The sequence below is a fragment of the Egretta garzetta genome, unplaced genomic scaffold (genome assembly GCF_000687185.1).
Source record: "Egretta garzetta isolate BGI_Z169 unplaced genomic scaffold, ASM68718v1 scaffold56, whole genome shotgun sequence".
NCBI lineage: Eukaryota > Metazoa > Chordata > Aves > Pelecaniformes > Ardeidae > Egretta > Egretta garzetta.
The window spans coordinates 7,234,648-7,253,616 of NW_009260182.1; the positions used below are offsets into that span (position 1 = coordinate 7,234,648).

The 18,969-nt window shown below is 46.9% G+C and overlaps 1 protein-coding gene across 1 annotated transcript in view; it reads right to left on the bottom strand.

The window, feature by feature from the left end:
- The window catches only part of TLL2 (tolloid like 2), a 78,946-nt gene that overhangs the window by 18,465 nt on the left and 41,512 nt on the right, over positions 1–18,969 (bottom strand). Inside the window, exons 4-10 of the mRNA XM_035897398.1 lie at positions 18,273–18,443; positions 16,062–16,179; positions 15,462–15,640; positions 15,049–15,154; positions 9,879–10,003; positions 4,067–4,182; positions 2,016–2,118 (exon numbers count right to left, since the gene is read on the bottom strand). Of these exons, the coding sequence (XP_035753291.1) occupies positions 2,016–2,118; positions 4,067–4,182; positions 9,879–10,003; positions 15,049–15,154; positions 15,462–15,640; positions 16,062–16,179; positions 18,273–18,443 (918 nt within the window). The remainder of the gene's footprint in view (positions 1–2,015; positions 2,119–4,066; positions 4,183–9,878; positions 10,004–15,048; positions 15,155–15,461; positions 15,641–16,061; positions 16,180–18,272; positions 18,444–18,969) is intronic.

An 18,969-nucleotide genomic window follows, 5' to 3' on the forward strand; every position in this document is an offset into this window, starting at 1 on the left:
CTACACTGAGTAAGGAGACAGATAGTTCAAGGCTTTTTGGCTGACAGGCAGAGAAGGTTGTTGCTTTTCCTGTGTATGGGGGGCAGAGTAGTTGGCACGATCCTGTGCACTGAAAGCCCAGGGGCCCCTGCTTAGTCAGCTACCGCCGGTCAGCTACCACCACTTTTGGCTCTGCCTGCCCCACCTTCAGCACTTGGCGTCCTCAGGAGAGCTATGACCTTCACGGGTGCAAGAGCTATGCCTCTGCGACAGGCCAGTCAGTGCAAATCAGAAGGTGAGCTGCAAATTGTTTCTCTTCAACAGACATTTCACCGCCAACTTTTTTCTCTTGTGGAGTCACCCATCTAAATATTATCTCGGATCCTAACTTTACTTGGCTACTTAATTCTGAGCCCCTGTGCCCCCAGGCTGCCCAGCGCTGTTGGGGCAGTGTGACAGCCCTGCAGCGTGCCAATAGCATCTCCCACCTCCGCTCCCAAAGGGGATGCTAACAAACAGCATCAGCACTGCAAAGCCCCTTCCTCTAGGGTCACTGAGCAACTGCCTCCTGGATTTAGACTTGGAGTTTAACAAGGGTGTCAAGGAGAGGAAACGCAGATGAGGAACGAGAATGAGCAAACTCCTCAGAGTGTGATAAAGGGCCCATTCATAAAAAGTTATACACCATTTAAAGGCTGGGTTTTCACACACTTCCCTGGGAAAATATGCAGTGCACATGTATTTTTTTCTCTCCGCAAGAAGCCCGTGCTTTCACAATTCACACTAATCCCCCTCCCCGCCCCCTGCTGAATTGCCGTCTGTCTGCCTCTTCCGAGCTAATTTCATGGGCTCAGCCCCTTGCGGGAGCTGTAGCCACTCATGCAGCGTCTCCTTCCAGATGGAAACACTCGCGAGTCCACCTGCACTAGGGGGACGGGGAGGTGCTTGGCTTCTGAAATACCTTTAAATTACTCGGCAGAAAAAATAAATAACGAGGAGCTAAGTTGCAGCTGCTGGAGCAAAGTTACCTGACGCATGTGCAGCAGAAAACGGCAATAAATGCTGCCAGCCCCAAAACAGGCAGGAAGCAGTAAAACGGGCTGCCAACTCTGCGCTGAAAGGTTCTGTACAGAACCCTCCGGAGAGCAGCACGGCTTCAGCCTCAGCACCTCACCTGGTACCAGGTATGGGACACCCCGGGAGGCCGAGGGGAGTGCCCAGAGCTCCCCAGGCCCGCTGGCCTCAGCCCTGTCCTGTGTGGCAGCACGGGGCGCAGCGCTTCTGACGCAGCTGGAGATGCCGCCCGCACAGCCTGCCGGCTGCCTGCCTTCCCAGCAGAAGGGGCTGTTTGCAGCTCAGCATTTTACACGTTGGGACACCGAGGTTAGGGGACGGAGTGAGGATCAGAGCTGGTGACAAAGCAGGTGGGACTCCTGACTGCCCACTCAGGGTGACTGGCAGTTATGATGGCAGGAGGCAGAGGAATAGGGAGGCCACAGAGGAGCTGCACCTCCTTGAGATCTTTGGGAGCAGGAGCAGAGGAGAGCCCTTGCGCAGCTTGACATTCTAGTACAGGACTTGCTAGACCATGCCTAGGAATACAGAGGCTCAAAGTACAGGCTACGGTGTATTTGTAAACACAAATGCTTGAGAAATAATGGCAGGAGCTTGGGCCGGGAGCTGTACGGGCATTCTGACAGTTCCACCCCAGGCTTAGGAAAAAGCAATAACAAAACTCCAGAGACCACATTTCTAGTCCCAGCCATGCCTCTGTCTCACTTCCCTCTCTGCCTCACTTCTCAAGCTGGAAAAGGAAGGAGTAGCGTCTTTACTACCGAAGGCTTAGAGTATGAATCATTCGGTGTGAATACGGCACACCGGCATTTCTGGATGGAGACACTGATGGATGGCCACTGCACTGGCCAGATGTAGGCTCCTCCCAGGTGAAGAAAGGTTTGTTTCTGTTTGCTTCCCCCCACCCCCCTAAGCATCATGAAGAACCCACAAAATGCAATTAAAAGAAAACAGCTACTCACCCAGTAACGGAGCCTTCCGCCAGTAGCCATCACGCACCTCCACATAATCATACCAGCAAAGGCGACTTTTAAATAGGTCCATTGATGTGAAGTTTAACATAATCTGAAAGGAGAACATACACACTTCTCTTTGGGAAGGGAGATACTTCAAAGAGAAGACCCTACAGATTACGTGTGTCACCTCTGCTACAGTGCTACCTAAGCAGGTACACAGGGAAAGACAGTTGGACAGCTGGTGGGATTTTTTAACCAGCTTCCCTCACAAAAGAAAGGCTTCTCAAGGTATTCTAACAAAACCATGAAAGTAAATGACAGCAGACAGCACTTTACTACCCATTCGGTAATTCAGTCACTGCTCCTTAGTTACTAAAATGCTACTTAAAAAAAGCCCAGTTTGGGTTTTTTAAAATTAAAAATTGAATCTTTGGGTTTGATTAATGTGAATATCATAGAGAAACACATTGCCCAGAAACACACTGCCCCAAAACACAGATATTTGGGGGTTATACCCTTATATAAATGACACTTGTAAGCAATAGCTAATTTTGCTGACAAGTTTCCCCATTCAGACAATTGCACTCTGTGAGGTAATTGTGTCCAGTGGCTTTACCAAGCAGAGCTTAGCATTCAGATTTTATCCCTTTGGTCTCCTTCCTCTGTAACATGGATTACAGACCTTGCTCCGGGCCTATGGAAGTCACTGGTGGGGTGTACTTGCGGCATTTTTGTCCTTGCAAGATTTGACCCACGTATGAATTTACATCTATTGTCTGCCACAGAAATGTCATTAGATTAAAACAGCTATTCTCCCCCAGAGCTCTGGCTGGCCGTGCAGAGCGCAGTTGGGAATGGTGTCACTCACTTCGTTCGCACTTTTCTGGCTTGGGATAGCAAAAGGAGATTCACCTGCTTCTGTGCAGATGAATACTGCAAGCCCAGTTTCTGTTCCAAGCTAATGCCTCAGTGCTATGATGCTACTTTGTACCAATTGCTCCATTTGATTAAACAGATAAGTTGAAGCATTTAATCTGAACTTGACTTTTTTTTTTTTTAAACAGTAATGGTTCAGCATTTAGATGCTGGGTCCTATCCTATCCTATCCTATCCTATCCCAACTCTTCTGAAGAGGCTGAGAGATCAAGGGAGAGTTTACAGTAAGATTTGCACTGCAAAACTCCCAGTGCCACAGTTTCAAAACCTGGATGGTTCTTGGCATCTCTGCCCCTGGCGAAGCTCTCTCCACTGCTAACGGTGGGAGCTCAGCACTGCATGGGACTGGGCTTGCAGGTGACAGAACCAGGTCCCAGAGCAAGATGGCTGCTGCAAAATGAGTAAGCTCTGCTCTTCTTTGTTCGAGTCCGAGTCTTAAGTGCGTCTCAAGGGTGGTCCTCAGCAAAGCCACTCTGCCGAGGAGCTCCCAAGCCGGGCTGCGCATTCTTGCAGCCTGGTATGGCATGAAAGGACTGAAGGGCTGATGTCAGTGGATTAAGGAAAGATTTCATTTCCACAGGAAGATCAATAAAACGAAAGGAGCTGGGAAGAAGGTGAACAAGGTGGGTGATAGATGTGCAGTGGGGCTGAGTTCCAAGGTGGGGAGCGGGAGTCCCCCAACAGGGACATTATGCCTGCATGACAGCGGCAGGCCACTGATGTCACCCACAGCTCCTTGGCTCCCTTTGGGACCCCAGCTGGCTGGCACATTTTATCTAACTCATCTGATTGGCACCTGGCTTTGAAAGGCGAGCTCGGCCAGAGGCACAGGGTGGCAGGAAATGTCCATGTGGGATTCAGCCTCTAATAGAGAGGAAGGATCAGAGATCAACACACAGCCCAGACCTGGGAAGAGTCTCTGCTCCAGCATTGCCTATTCTCTCCTCAGGACCACGTATTCCCAACCCCATCGCTGGGAGGACAGCGATGGTGCTCAGGAGCCTTTTCAGGCTCCATCCCTGCACTCCAGGCACACGGAGATCTTTTGGCAGCTGCTAACACTCTCATCACAGGCAAAACCACACACAAAGGAAGCCCAGAGCCCACCTTGTGGCACCTACCTTCTCCCCTGGGGTCACCGAGATCCTCCAGACACAGTGGGAATAGGAAGGGTAGCCATTTGGAAAGCCAGGGGCTGAGAAATTCCCTGTTGAGTCCTGCAAGGTCTCTCCACAAGCTGCAGGAGAAGTGCGGGGAAAAAACCCAGCAACAAGGAGTGAGTCTCTGGAAGACAGCAGGGTCTACCAGTGTTTGCACATGGCTGCTGTGTGCAGATTGGTGGCTGGTACTCTAAGGATGTTCATTCATGGTACTGGCCAAAGGTCATTGATCACCTGAGACCTTGCAAAGGGGTGATGTGAAATTTGTCAGAATTCCCAGGATAGAAGATGATCAGTGCAAGGATACAGGGGAAACAGCTTTTAAAGAGGCACCCTTCTTCCTTCATTTTCCTTCCACACACCAGCACTTTCAGGTTTCAACCCTAGTGAGGAAAATCTCATCCACTAATCAAATGCGAAATATTAACCCCAGGACACCTCGCAACCCCAAGACTGCTGCCAGCAAATCTGTTTTCCCTTCATTACAAGCTGCTTAATGAAGTTCTCCTCCTTAGTTACCATTGTTCAGTGTCTTTTGGGGGGGTTAAAACATCCTAACAAAAGCAGGGCAAGCCCCACTGCCCTCATGCTTTGGCCGTCCAGCACCGACCCTGCTGTCACACTGTACAGGATAAAACGTGAGCACTGTAGCTCACCCCACTCTCCACCTTCCTGTTTTTGTGGCCTGCTGCCGCTGATGAAATGTAGATCCCAGAGCGACTTTTGGGAAGCAAGTAATATGCACACACATATGCTCCTTTAGGGAACCACAGCTTCCAACATCTGGGAAAGCTGCAACTACTGTAGTTCCTGCTCTCTGAGCCAGGAGGACGGAGCTGGAACAAGGAGTGACCATCTACATCTGCAAAGCAGCTGACTGGCTAGGTGGGAGGATCACAAATATCAAATCTCCCATTTCCTTCAGAGTGCTCACTAGACACGTGCAGATACCTATCGCAAGGAGCAGGGACCTTGGCTTGCCTGCTTTCCAGTTGTTTTTCCAATTTCATAACCCGACAATGTTATAAAGCTGCCCTTGACCTGCAACTTGGTTTCCTCAGTGACGGTAAGGCAGCTCCCAAATATCCCTCATTAAGCAGCAGTGCTTTGAAAGATCGGACAAGGCTGAACATCTGGCTCCCTTTCTCATGGAAATGCCAGGGGATGTTCCTCTGCCTGATGCTATCACACACTCACTAATTTTTCAGCCATGATTACATTTAGGTGGGTGGGTCGGAAGTTGGAGGTGAAAAGAGACTGGTCCCATTCAAAAAGTTTAATATCTTCAAAAAGGGGAGAGGCAGTCACCTAGGCCAGAATTTCTTAATTTCCCTGAAGTAGTTTGATCCACAGCTTGACAGATCAGACTGGATGAACAATAGGCGGGGACACAAAAAGGGGCTTTGCCCAACCAAACAGCTCATAGGGGTGCTCTGGAAGGTGGAGTCACTCCTAGCAACAAGCTGCACATATTTCAAGGCACAGGTCAGCATGCGATCTGGCAAAGCAATTCCTATCAGGAAAGTCAAAGATATTTTAAACTAGCACAAAAAAGCACCACTGAGCAAAATGGGCAGGTAAACGCACACATCTGCCCCAGAGGAACAAAGAAAATAAATGAAAGGTCAAAACCTCTGCATCGCTCCTTCCTTCTCAAGCCATTTTGAGCCCCTAAAAGCCCCCAAACCATTACACAACTACAAAGGAACACTGCACAGCAAGTTTTAGCTTCAATTCTGCAGAAATAGCTAATATCCTCCCACCTCTCCCAAAATGTTTGGCATGTGATGCTGTTTTCTTCAGGTGGGCAGAGAGAGATGCTTGTAAAAGGTGATGACCTGCATGAACTGGAGAAGAAACCTGGAGTTTTATTTGCAGAATAAATACACTTTCTTCCTTTCTACCTCTTGCAAAGATGCCTTGCCTTGTCATCTGTGTCAGAATCTGTCAGGATAGTTCCAGCTCCCAGGATGCTCGTAGGACCCTCAAGCAGGAAACGCACGCTGCCCCAGCAGATAAACATCTCAAAGAAGCTGAGTCCCAGCCAGGCTTATTTTCTGAGGACAGCAAGCCATTCTTCAGGTGACCCTCTGGCATCACCACTGGTCAGTGCATGGCCTGGAGTGACCACCACCTTGGGATGGTCTAGGAATGCCAACATCTGACAAGGTGTCCCAATAAAGAGGGGATTCCAATCCACAACTCACCAAGATAAAGCAATGTTCTTTTTCTCTGCTCAAAAATCTATTTAAACAAATATGAAATGATAGAGAGAGCTCTAAATCACTGGGAACACAGACTACATGACCATAATGACACCAGACAAAGAGGATTACTGCCCTCAGCTGAACCACAGTGAAGATTTCTGACAGCCCAGACTTAATTCTCCTAAGTGTGATTACACAGATCCTGGCAAGACTATGTAGTTATGGAACAGGTACTAACGTACCTACTACCTATCCGAACCTTGCTACCTATCCAAACCTTGCAGAGGAAGTTCTCCAGACACACTGGGAGAGGCTGGCCTTTCAGTGCAGAGGAGGGTGGTTGTTTGCGCGGGCAGGGGGAAGTATGATAATAACGAGCAATGCATATTTGTGAGTCAAGCACAATCTCTTGCAGAGCACACCAAAAAGCAATACAACTGTACTCCGCTTAGTAGCAAAGAAGCCAACAGGTCCAATAAGACTAGTGTTTGGTAATTCTGGGATCCAAGAACCTGTGCTGAGGTGGTTTTCGCCCACGGTGAAGAGGCTGTTGCACACATAAGCAGCTAGAAAGGAACAGAGGCAAAAAGCAAAGTAGAAAAGGTGAATGCTTCAGAAGTAATTTGTAAATTAAGCCATTGAGTGACAGGCACTTACTGCTCATCACCTGGTTACTGGTACACTGCATCTTTTTGAAAATGCACAGAGAATTGGATGGGATGATACAATGCAGGACCATCCTCAATTTATAGTTTAACCATCCCTGCACAGTCAGCACAGCCACACTGTGGCTTCAGCACAGCACTTCCCTTCAGCACGGCACAAGACGACAGGACGTACTGCTTTAAAGTCTTTTGTAGTGACTATATTCATCAAATCCTCAACAATGCAGCCATAGCAAATCTAGCATTTACTACTATGTAGCAGAATGCATCTTGCCTTTCAGAAATTCCTTCAGCAAATTTCATTTGGTTTCACCTGGCTTGGCACTAACTTCAACCCAGCAGGTATAAGCTTTGGGGAATTAAGAGCAATTTAAAACAGCAGGGTTTTAGAATGGAAAAGCTAAGCCAGCCCTAACTGCAGCAGCCACAAGAGCTCCAGTCTAATGAGTTGGAGAGCCCTGGTTTTTTACAATAGACACAGCAGTCGTCCTGGCTCATACCAGTGCATGCTTGTAACTCATCCTCCATCATGCTAGCTCTTTTTTGGGGGGATTTTCTCAGGCATTCTCAGATGGAGACTTTCTTTCTAAAAGGGAAACCATATGTCATTCAACTTCTAGATTATGTTTGTTGTGTTTTACCTAAAAATCCTCAGCTTGACTACTGAACAAAGTTGTCCTTAACCTTAGGTCTCACTCAGACCCTGCTTGAGCATACAGTTGCAGTCCTTTGGTTTTGAACTCCTGTGCTTTGCATTTTGCAGAGGAAGAGAAATTTTCAAGCTACAGAGTCAAATGGCATCTGAAGATGTTAATGTAATTAAATATGCTTCTCTTCACATGCAACCTGTATATAAATTTTGATGCAAAGAAAAAAAGAAAAACAAATCAAAACAATAGATATTTGAAGAAAATATGTTTAGTAGGCTTAAAGCTCTAATCATTCTGCTGCCAAATATGTTCTGAACTGCAATAACCTCTGCTAAAGCTTTGCAGAAAAGACCCTAAAAGGTACAAAAGTTCTACTTTGCAAGTGGAAAACTTGAGACTCAGAAGGGCCCTCATTTAAAGAGAGTTGCTTTGTAGCTTTTAGTTTGACTTCAACCTCAGGCCAAAGTGGCTTTTCAAGCTTGCCTTGAGAAATCTCAATCTGTAGGTGATGCTTCCAGCTATGGGAATGAAAAGCTTGCTTGGATTAAGTCTGATTCAATCAAAAAAACATCGTGCAAGACATCCATTTTTTTGTTGGTTTTTTTTTTTAGTATTCAAACAAACCAATCCCTAAACTAATCCATGAGATAATTTTCCAAGACATACAACTTGTTCAACCAAAAGCAAATTAAAGAAAATTACAAGTGGTAAAAAGAAAAAAAAAGTTAATTAGAACTAGCACACCTAAGAAAGTGATACCAGTCACTATAAGCTAAGCAGTGATCTCTAAACATCACAGATCCTAAAGTCCTCAGAATTTATTCTAGACCCTTATGAACCCAAGCTCTCTGACCTGTAGCTGGATACAGAGAAGCAGCGGATTTGCACACCAGCTATCAACCACTTTCCACGGCCTCCACAGTGGTTCACAGCGCAGTGCTGGCCAGCCACTCGCCGAGATGTGTCTCTCTATACTGGTAAAACTTATCCCTCCTCCTCACCTTCACCTCTCTCCCTGTGATATGCTTATTCCAAGAAGATTAATAATTTATGATCATATTAGCTTTATGATCAGTCAAAGCCACTCTCAACTGGACCTATATGCTGGCCAGACCAACCCATTTAGATAAACACCTTGGCCATGCTCGCAAAAGTCCTTTTTTTCTTCCCTTCTTACGAATGTTACAGAGTCATTCTGCAAAATCAGGGCAACTCTCTCATTCTCCAGTCTCTTCTCACAGATATTTCATTCCTGCAGAAATTCAACAGAGCATGTTAAAGTTTCTACCTCCAAGCATCACTCCTCCCATGCTACCTCCCATCTCAGTCACCACAGTCCATGCCACAGGCACCAGATTGGGTGCCGTCTTTGCTTGAAGCCTCTCTTTACATCCTCACATTGAACCTGTCCTTACATCTGGCAGATTGCTTTTATGAAATCTGGTTTACTCTGTGAACCTATTCAGCTAAATCTGTCGCATAAACTTTCACTGCCTCACATCTCCACTTTAAAAGGATCCTCTTGTTCTGATGGGTAAATTTAGTCTCCCAATCATATCTGTGACCCCAGTGCTCTTTTTGCCAATCTTTTCAGATCCCACATAAAGCAGGACCCAGGCTATTGGTCTTTAGTATGTCACACATATGTAGATGGGTTCTCTACCAAAGCTGTTTCCAGTCTATCAACCCTTCTGCAGCAGAAAGAGGGATGCAGCCCTCCCCTGAACAGCACGAGGCACCAGCTTCCAGCACCTGGTTGTTTCACAAATTGGCATCTTTGAGCTTTCTGCCATGCTATCTCCCGAGCCCCAGTGCAACACACCATAATCACAGATACACACTTATCTTAAGGCTCATCTCAGGGACAAAAACTATATAAGTAACTCAACAGAAGTTTGATGGTTGATGTGTAGAGACCCCAGCCCACCAGCTATCCCTCTGCTACTTTGCTAACTCCTAGTCCCCACTCTGTCCACAGTCTTGTACATCCATTTCATTTTCTGTGAAGAGAGCCTACACCAGAACAACCTGAAGCCCTAAACCAAACAGGAATACTGGTGAAGTACTAATAGGAGACACATGTTAGGCAAGTTCAATTCTCCCACAGCTCCAGCCTGAAGCATTTGATGGTCTACATTTCCTGAGCCTCTTTCATCAAAGGGATCTTTACGGTGCTCTTGAACTCCAATGCCTTCCAGACAAACCATGTGTCTACAATAAAGCTGGAGCCATCTCCACAAGCCATATTTACCTGGGCATTTGTACAACTTCCTCGCCTGAGCGATGTCTCCCTGACTCAGGCGAATACGCTGACCAATAGTTGGCCGGACCCCGTTATCATCACGACGGGGGAGGATGGTGTCGAGGAAAACCCCTCTGAAGGGAAGAACAGAGAGACAAAGAGCAGTGAAGCAGGGAAAGTGACACGATGCACAGAAAGTCATCCTGGCAGGCCTCCCATGCCATCCCCTTGACCATATATCCCACGCTAACAAGCAAGAGTAATGCAGACAGTGACGTCTTGAGGTGGCCTTCTTGCTGCAGCAGATAGCTTCCAAATGTACAGGCAAGTCTGCCAAGCCAGTAAATTCCTCTTTTAATATATCAAGGCTGCTGCTGCCTCTGTTTGAGTATAGACGCATTCCTTGCCATAAATCAGAAAAGGCAATGAAATATTCTTGCAGAAGGTTCATGGTACATCTGGCTCAGCAGGAGCCCAGATTGGACACTTAAGCCAAAGGAGCAGAGGGAAGGGGAGTTTGTTCAGTAGCAGATGGGGTTGGGCTGGCAGTGACTGTGGTTGCCATAGACAAGAGAAAAAGATCAAGTGCTCTACTTTTGTCCTGCATCAGTTTCCAAGCTAATAACTCCACTTCTCTCTGCCTCTTTTTCCTCACTACTATTTCTTCCATGTGGTAATTCATACCCAGGAGCTCTCTACTGCACTTCTGATCTCAGTCCAGTAAAGGATTTAAGCTCGGTCCTCACTTCCATCAAAATGTAAAGTCCATGCATCCAAGCAAGAGCTTGCACGCAAGACAGACCCCAAGGCAGCATTAGGACTGCAGGGCTAAAGTGGGAGGGAGGAATCAGAAACCTGAACTCCAGGCTAGTAAAGTCCAAGCTCTCGCAGCCAGACTGCCCAGTCCAGAGGAACCATTTCACTGCACCCCCGAATGCCTAACAGGCTTGGAGGTGCCAAGGCTAACAGTGAGCTTGAGACTTCAGCATCAGCTCAGTGTGGCAGACTTCTCTTTCTGAAGGACAGGATACAAGTGTCCATAGAGTCCGACAGGAAATCAGGGCAGAAGCAATCATTTCAGTGCTGCCTAGTCCTGATACAAGAGTCTTCAAGTACGGGTTAAGCTCTGAGTACACAGGTAATTCTGGTCATTGGCTGCTCATCTGCGTAAAAGCATTGGGAAGGAGCTTGAGAGGGTATTTTTGGTATATTGGTTTAATTTGAAATAAATACTGCAAGCAGAGTATTTGGATCACAGCTGTCCAGAGCTGCAGCCAATGTTCGTGAACAGAAAATATCATTCTATTAAACATACTTTGTTAGGGAAAATTATTTTGTAAATATTCAAACTGAAGGAAGAAATAGAGGGGAAGGAGTTAAATCTGTTTTAAAAACTAGAATTAACTCTTGCATGGGGGATGTTGGGTTTTTTTCAGTGGTAGGAAAATTCCTGATTAGCACTAACGTCAGTGCTTACAAGCTCTGAGGTGAGCCCATCAAGTTTTGACTGACAAATTCAGGCTGGCATTCTATGTCAGCTGCATGCCTCAGGCTGAATTTATGTGAGTTTATGTATCAAAAATAAATCATCCAATTCCAGAAACACCACAAACAGAGAAACAGGTCTGTTTGCTCACAGTAAGTTTTCAAGCCTCCTCAGGAGTTCACAGAAGAACTCAGCATTTGGCAGGGACATACTTCTGTGGCCGGTGAAATGCCTTCTGCAGATCTCCAGGCTCAACCAGGGAAGAAAGACAAAGTTTAACAGAGAAACCACCACTTGCACACTCAAATTTTTGATTCTTTTTCCCATTCCAGCCCTCACAACTGCGTACTCACAGCCCCCAGCCTCCTGCACACAGTGTACACCTAGGGTAAGGCTCACACAACACCAACAACCCACGGCTTCACATTGCCCTGGGATCCCTTATTACCTGCCAAACACATTTTCTTCCAGAAGGCTGTACCCACGGTTGGGCCAGTAACATTTCTGGTTTTGCTTCTTCCACCAACTGAATTTTATGCTTCCTTCCCATGCATTGCTGAACATGACTCCAAATGAAGAGGCAGTAAGTACAGTTCCTCCCATTTTACAGTCAAAGGAACCGAGAACAACACAGAGTCTTTCTGGCCTAAACCACAAGGGTCCCAGCAACCCCGTGCTGTTCACCCCAACCCCATCTGCTTAACAACACTTCATGATGTTAAGTTGCACACTTGGTGAGCATCTCCTGCTGTCCAGGCATGGTCAGAGCTGCCCAATGCAGTTCTAAGTCAAGCAAAACAACCCTGTTACTAGCTAAGAAGAACAGAGTTTAAGCAGAGATGCTCTCAAGAGTCATTAGCACCCACATAGTGCCCTGAATGTGTGAAGTGTTGTGTAAACATTATGAAATTATCAACTGATATTAAGAAATGCTGAATATTCACCGTCCCATCTGAGGGCAACAGATACAGGTGCTTTAAACACCACTCAGGGAAGCAGATGCTCGAGGGAGGTTAAGGACTCAGCTGCAGGCAGCTTCTGTATTTACATCCCCATCTGCAGCAGACAGACAATATAATCCTACTTCACACAGTAAAACCTGTGGAGGACATAAATGCCATGTGCAGGGTTAGGATGATGTGTTGCCAAGACATCAAGAAGATGCCCCTTGACATGCATGCAGTGCTACCTGCGTCCTGATTCAAACGGGAGCTTTGCAGAGGTCATGTTTTGTAACTCCAGGCTGTGCTGCCACATCCACTAGCAAGAGGCTTAGTGAATTAAGGCAACCCGCTATTTGCTTAGGGCTCCATGGACATTTAAACTTTCTTATTGCTAAGCTGCTGTTTATGGGTCTTGACAGCAGTAAAAGAAATTGTTTAATGAGACAGCAATATTCAACTTAATTTGCTGCCATATATCTGTAAGGAATGCACCAGGAAACAAAAGCCTGCAGCCATACTCTGCAACATAGGCAACTTCCTGACACAGGTAAGAACAGAAGTTCCCATGGTAAGAACTTGTTACTGCTGCCATTACAGCCTCTTGGGCCGTACGCCTATTCCTATCAGCCACAGACGCAGATGAGAAACATGTTTCACCGTGAACTGAAAATGAGCGGTGACTCCTGCAGCAATTTTCAAAAGCATCACTGGAAATCATTTCCACCACTAGAACTCATTGTGTCTCTGAAAAACTGTCCCTTTATGTTCTAGGTACAAAGTCTAGAATAAAAAGGGCCTAGGATCTGCAGCAGCATTTGACCATGGCAAAACCTGTATGATTTGCTATCATCAGTATTCACAGAAGTCACCAACAACAAGGCTGGGCCAAGTGCCACTTAAGAGTTGCTTCAAGACAACAAGTCACAGACACGGCCCCGTGTCCTTTACCTCCTTGCTACACGTCCTATCTCCACTGGTGGGGTGCTCAGACCACCTTTTTCCTATGTGGACTTTCTGGTGTACGGTAATGTATTAACACACCCTCTATAGCAGTTCCCTCAGCAGCGTCATGCAGGGGCTATCTCCCATTCCTAGCCACCGATCTTAATGAAACTTGCTGGAACTTAATATCTTCATGGGCTCTACGAGTTTCTCTGTTTTGGTTGCAATTGGCCAGCAGCTGCAAACCTCAGTAAGGTGGGAAGGAGACATACATGCACTCACAAATCTCTACTGATAGGTCAAAGTAAGCATCGTTCCCTTAGGGGAGCAGATGCCAAGACAGGTCTTGGTAAAGCGAAAGCCTGTTCCCAACCCTGTCTCTTTATGGCGAGAGCACAATCAGCCCACAGAGGCACTCAGCGCTCAGTTCAATTACGGCACAAAGCCTGCTACTGGGGTGAGGGTGGGTCACGGAGACAAAGGGCTTAAAGAAAACAGACTTAAAAATCCTATTAAGCACCAATTTAAATTTAGAAGGACTCTTGCCATTTTTATCCCTTTTTGGCCCAGCAGTGTTTTGAAGGACCCTGGTTTTCAAGAGCCACAGATTCAAAGGCATCCACAATATAAATGGTGGTAATAACTTAATCCTGCTTTTGTGCAAGACCATTCTAACCATTTAGAGTCTAGCAAATGCTGGAAGGATCCAGCAGATACCTCAAGGGAAGAAAAATTGTTTGCTTTAGGTATCTGATCCAAAAAAATCTCTGAAGGCTGCAGAGCACCCTTGCCCAGCCACCATCTCCCCCTGCCAGAACAAGCAGCATTTCAGCAAGTTCAATAATTTTCCCCTGGTTCACATGAAGTTTCAGAAACAAAAGCACAAAACAATAGGCTTGGCAATTCCATACAACTGAGGACTAAAAAATTAATTTAATTTTTGCAACAAAAAGTTCTCAAGATTGTGAATATTTGCGCTCTGCCTCCCATTGCCTTTACGCACGCTATGTAGTGAAGGAAAGCTCTTGGGAAGGAGCAGTAGCGGGATTTATGGAAAACACTTCAAATAACGAAGCAAAATGAAGCTGGTCATCCAGGAGCTCTCCTTCCAAATCCAGGACATAAATAGCTATGCTCATTTCACCTCTCTATCCAGTAAAGCTGTCTGATCACAAAATGGGCTCCATCTGGAGGCATGAGATGGGTGTCAGGGGCAAACAGCCTACACAGAAATGGGTCAGTTAGTTGGGACAGGAACAGAACTCAAAACTGCTCCATGAAGAACCCAGTCATGTAGAATCACAGAGTTGCAGAGGCCTTGACCTAAAGCAAGTACATAAATGGTTAAAAAAATAGCCAAGCAATTAAAGACCATGATCTATACATTCTCCCTTAGCAAAGATGCTAGGGATCCGGAAGGCAATATTGTGACTCCAAAGCATGAGCTAGACAACTGAAAGATTCAAAGGTGGTTTTAGCGTTACCCCCTCAAAGGTGGGCAGACACTTATATATAGATGCTGTCTGGGAAGGTTGAAAAGTATGCTAACATGGCTTTGGAAGGTCTCTGAGATTATCAGCACTGGGTGAATATAGCAGGGAGGGGAAAACAGGAGTCTACCATACTTCTCTTCACCCGCCTTGCTTTTTTCAAATATTTCCCAAGCTTCACAATGCAGCAGAGCTCACTGCAACTGCCACACATCTCTGCAATAGATCACAGCTCTCCTTCTAGGCTTCACGTAGCCCACAGAGCTAATCACAACTACTGAAAATAGTCCTAAGGACATGTAACCTTGGATTATCACCTGGAGAACGTGTTCCGAGCATAGTGCATGATGCTGTCGAAGTCATAGGTCTCTCCCAGAGAGTTCACTTCCCCAGCTTCCATCTTTAAAAAGTTGTACTCCTGACCTGCGATGCCAAACACAAAGGGAAAAAAACAAATCACTTAAAAAAAAAAAAAAAAAAAAAGCCTTCCACCTCTGGGCGCCTAAAATGAAAGGGAGGAAGGGATATACTCCTACGTTCCAACAAATCCAGCTGGACATCCAAAAACCTGTATTCATCCAACTACTTTGACCCTTATTCTAGGCAAGGACCAGCAATATTTCTTCTTCTCCATCCCAGCTCACAGGCCACTGGGATTTTCCACAACTCCAGCAAGAAAGGTTTCTACCCACCCAAAAGCCAGGTGGAATAACCTGAAGTGCTATTTTACCTTGCTGTATATTCTCTCTGATGATCGTGACATGCTGGTCCCTGTCAGGCCGTGTGTGCTCATGCCAGAAGCCCACCACATGACCCAGCTCATGAGCCACGATACCAAACTTGTCACAGTTCTTCCCAATGGATATAGCCTGAGGGCCTCCTCCTCGGCGACCCACATATGAGCAGCATCTGGGAAAGAAAAGACATAAACCCATGCAGCACATCAATGGATCGGGGGAGTCTGAGACATAGCAACAGGAGATGGCATCTGGCAGGGTCCAGGACAGGCCAGTAGTTTCACACACTATATGTACTTACGTGTATGTGTGTGTACGTATAAAGAAAATTAGTAAGTGCACATCTATAAAAATACATATATACACTTAAGTGTTATCCCAGGAAAAAGAATCCAGAAAGGCTTAGCACCTTCTTCTGAGCAAATACTAAATTATCCTGGCAAACCTTACAGGGAATAAGGATGGACCTATGTGACAGACTCCCCAACATAGCCATCGCTTTATTCTGACCAGAGCTAGACTTACGAAGCCACCCATCAATGAAAAGGACGTCTGCAGCGCAGACAGCTGCAAGGAATGGGTGCATCACTTACCCGCACGTTCTGTACGTGAACACAATGAAACTCTCTTCATCAGTTCTCTCCACAAACGTCACACAAGTGTGCTTCTCCCAGTGCCTCATCGCTTGCTTAAAGATAGCTCTCTGGGTCCCTGGAAAAGAAATCCAAGACAAACAAACTGAAGGCCTGGCTTTCAGGAAAATATCTAACGGATGGACTTTGGATAGGGGAACAGTCAATCTTTCCAACAGTCAATCTTACACTTTTAGACACCTCTATGAACCTGGGACCTGCTTCCTATTGAAGTGCTAACTCACTGTATCATACTTCTCTTCTGTTTGATGAACTCATTGCTCTAATTAAACAAGTAGCAAACTTGGTTAAGCACATTAATACTTCTTCAGATGATAAATGTCACTGCAGGTAGAGGTCATTCTGGCAGAGCTGCTAGATGTTCTGATCTCAGCACCAGCTACTTGGTGGCGTGCCAGATTCACTCTCATGCTGCAGCATAACATGACCACACAGAGCTTTCAAGACCCAGGAATCTCATGAGTGCTACAGATGCTACTCAAAACTGTCACCAGGTATTTAAAATTAGAAGCAAAAACTATCTAGGAGGTAGAGGCAGTCTCAGGGCAGTGTAAGAAGGTATGGATGTAGACTGCTGCACCGCGCTTGAACTGGTGGACAGCTCAGGACAGAGAGACATCTGAGAAGTAGGGCTGGATGCCTGTTGCACACCAGCAAGATGACAGGCCACAGGACCTTCCCTCCCCAGGGAGCAGGATATCCCCAGTGGTCACTCAGCAGCATCCAGAGCAGTCACACAGACAGCTAGGAAGCGATGCCCCAGAGCGGTACGTGGCCAGGAGGCCTCCCTGCGCTGCCCTTCCAGCATAGCCTCTGCACACAGAGCTGCAGAGCAAGCTGCCGCTCTCGAGAGGGACTAGAGAGGGGGGAAAGGCCAGAAGTACATCAGAAGGGCACAGGGAACACAGACAGGAGCTCCAGGGCAGGATTAAGCTGAAGCAAAACACCAAGCTGAACCCAAAAGAGAACTGTGCTGTGGTGAGAGCTGCTTCTGGCGTTACCTACTCTGGACTGATTAGGGCAGTGGGGTACATATAACACAGAGAAGAATTTCTCATCAGACCTTGAGGGATGGGGGTGGCTGTTCTCTGACAAATGTAGGGTGACAGTTGTGGCTAGCAGGCTACTCAATATCCTGCCAGGTTGCATGAGCCCCTCCTTTTGTAGGAGGTGAACAGAACCTTCCACGGGGCTTCACAGACTCCTGGCAGCAGTGTGGGTGCCAGTATGAGACAGGGTCTGGGTCAACATGTTAAAGAGGTCTTGAGGATTGCCTCAAACTGTCAGGAGGGGCAGGACTGGGGAGGCAAACCCATACTGTACAGGAGTGGTTCCCAAACTGTCCTTTGCTGCTGGGACAAAGTACATCACAGGAGCTCAAAGGAGTAAGTTCTGCTGGATCTAAGTGGGACATGGTGGAGGCAGCCTGTGGAAGGCAGGAGGGAGCTGGCTCCAGCGAGGCACCGAGCATTCGTCATCCACGAGTCAAGGAAACCAAGCCCACCAGGAACCACTGAGCTACAGAGAGGTGGCATCAGAGCAAGTGGTCTGTCTGCTGCACATGAAAGACTTGCAAGAGATCTGCTGCACCCCAAGAGACATCTTAGCTTGGACAGTGCCCCAGAGATGCTATAAATATCCTAAACAGGATACTCCAGAGAGCTTCTCATCCACCATGGGACCCAGCTCACTGTTCCTCTCCCTCACACAGCTGGAGGAGACCCTGAGTTTTGGTGCCCAGAAAACAGCAGGTCAGGAAGCAGAGTGCACAGGAGAAGTTCTCTGAGTGAGGATTCAGAAAGCAACCCACTGTACTTCTGCTCCTGTTCTTCCACCAGCAGAGAGGATCCCTTTCTGGAAACACAGGGTGTGAGCGCCGCTCACAAGTGCTGGCCCCTGAAGCAATCAAGAAAAGTGACCAAGTCACCCAATTATTTCTTGGACTCCAAGAGACGAACCATCTCTCTGCACACTGAACTCTCAGGCTTCCACAGTGCACAATTCCTTGTGCAACCACATGCCCACCCTGCCTCAGAAGAGAGGCTCCCAAGGACCAGAGTCATTTGTGGGAAAACTCCGTTCCCGAGGTCTCCCACACATTTTGAGACACTCACCCCTGAGCAAACAGGGAGCAACGTTTTCACTACTGACCAGTGAAATTTCCTCCGATCACATAGGGGATGACCCCCCCTGGCCAGATCCTCTCAGCCCTGGATGTGGTTGCCCTGCGCACTCTGGGAGAGGAGTGTGTATCCATCCCAGACTCATCTTTAAATTCCTTCCTCTTCGGTCTCCTCGCAAGCGTTGTGTTCTGCCTGCCGTCTGCAAGACAGAGTGGCAAGACTGTTTAAATCCTCTTTAGCTCCACGTGCAGCCCTCAGGTAATACCCTGGAGCTTCAGAAAAAGAAAAACAGAAAAAGAAAGATGTTAATCCAAACCAGAAGCCATAGCCAGATTTGCCAGTGATTTCTTTGGGACTTAGAGACAGTTAATCCATAGCAGCCTGGCCCTTCTTGCCTTGGAGCCTCCCTATGCCAACCCTATTCTCCCAGAAGATGAGAAAGGGACACCCCCCATCTCTAGCTACCCACCCTCTCCAACAGCAACTTCAGAGGTGGGAACACAGTACTTAAACCAGGGGAATGCAAGGTGGGAGGTCCAACAAGCCCAGATGTCACTGTGTATTCTCAACCTGCCCTACTCATCCGGATCTGCAGAGAAAGGTTTGTTCTGGCAGGGCTGGCTTCACAAGGGCAACAACTACTCATTTGAATTAGCCTTGGAAGAAGAGGACAGGCCCCTTAGACTGAAACCTATACTCAAGGCTGAAAAGTATTGCATAAAAGT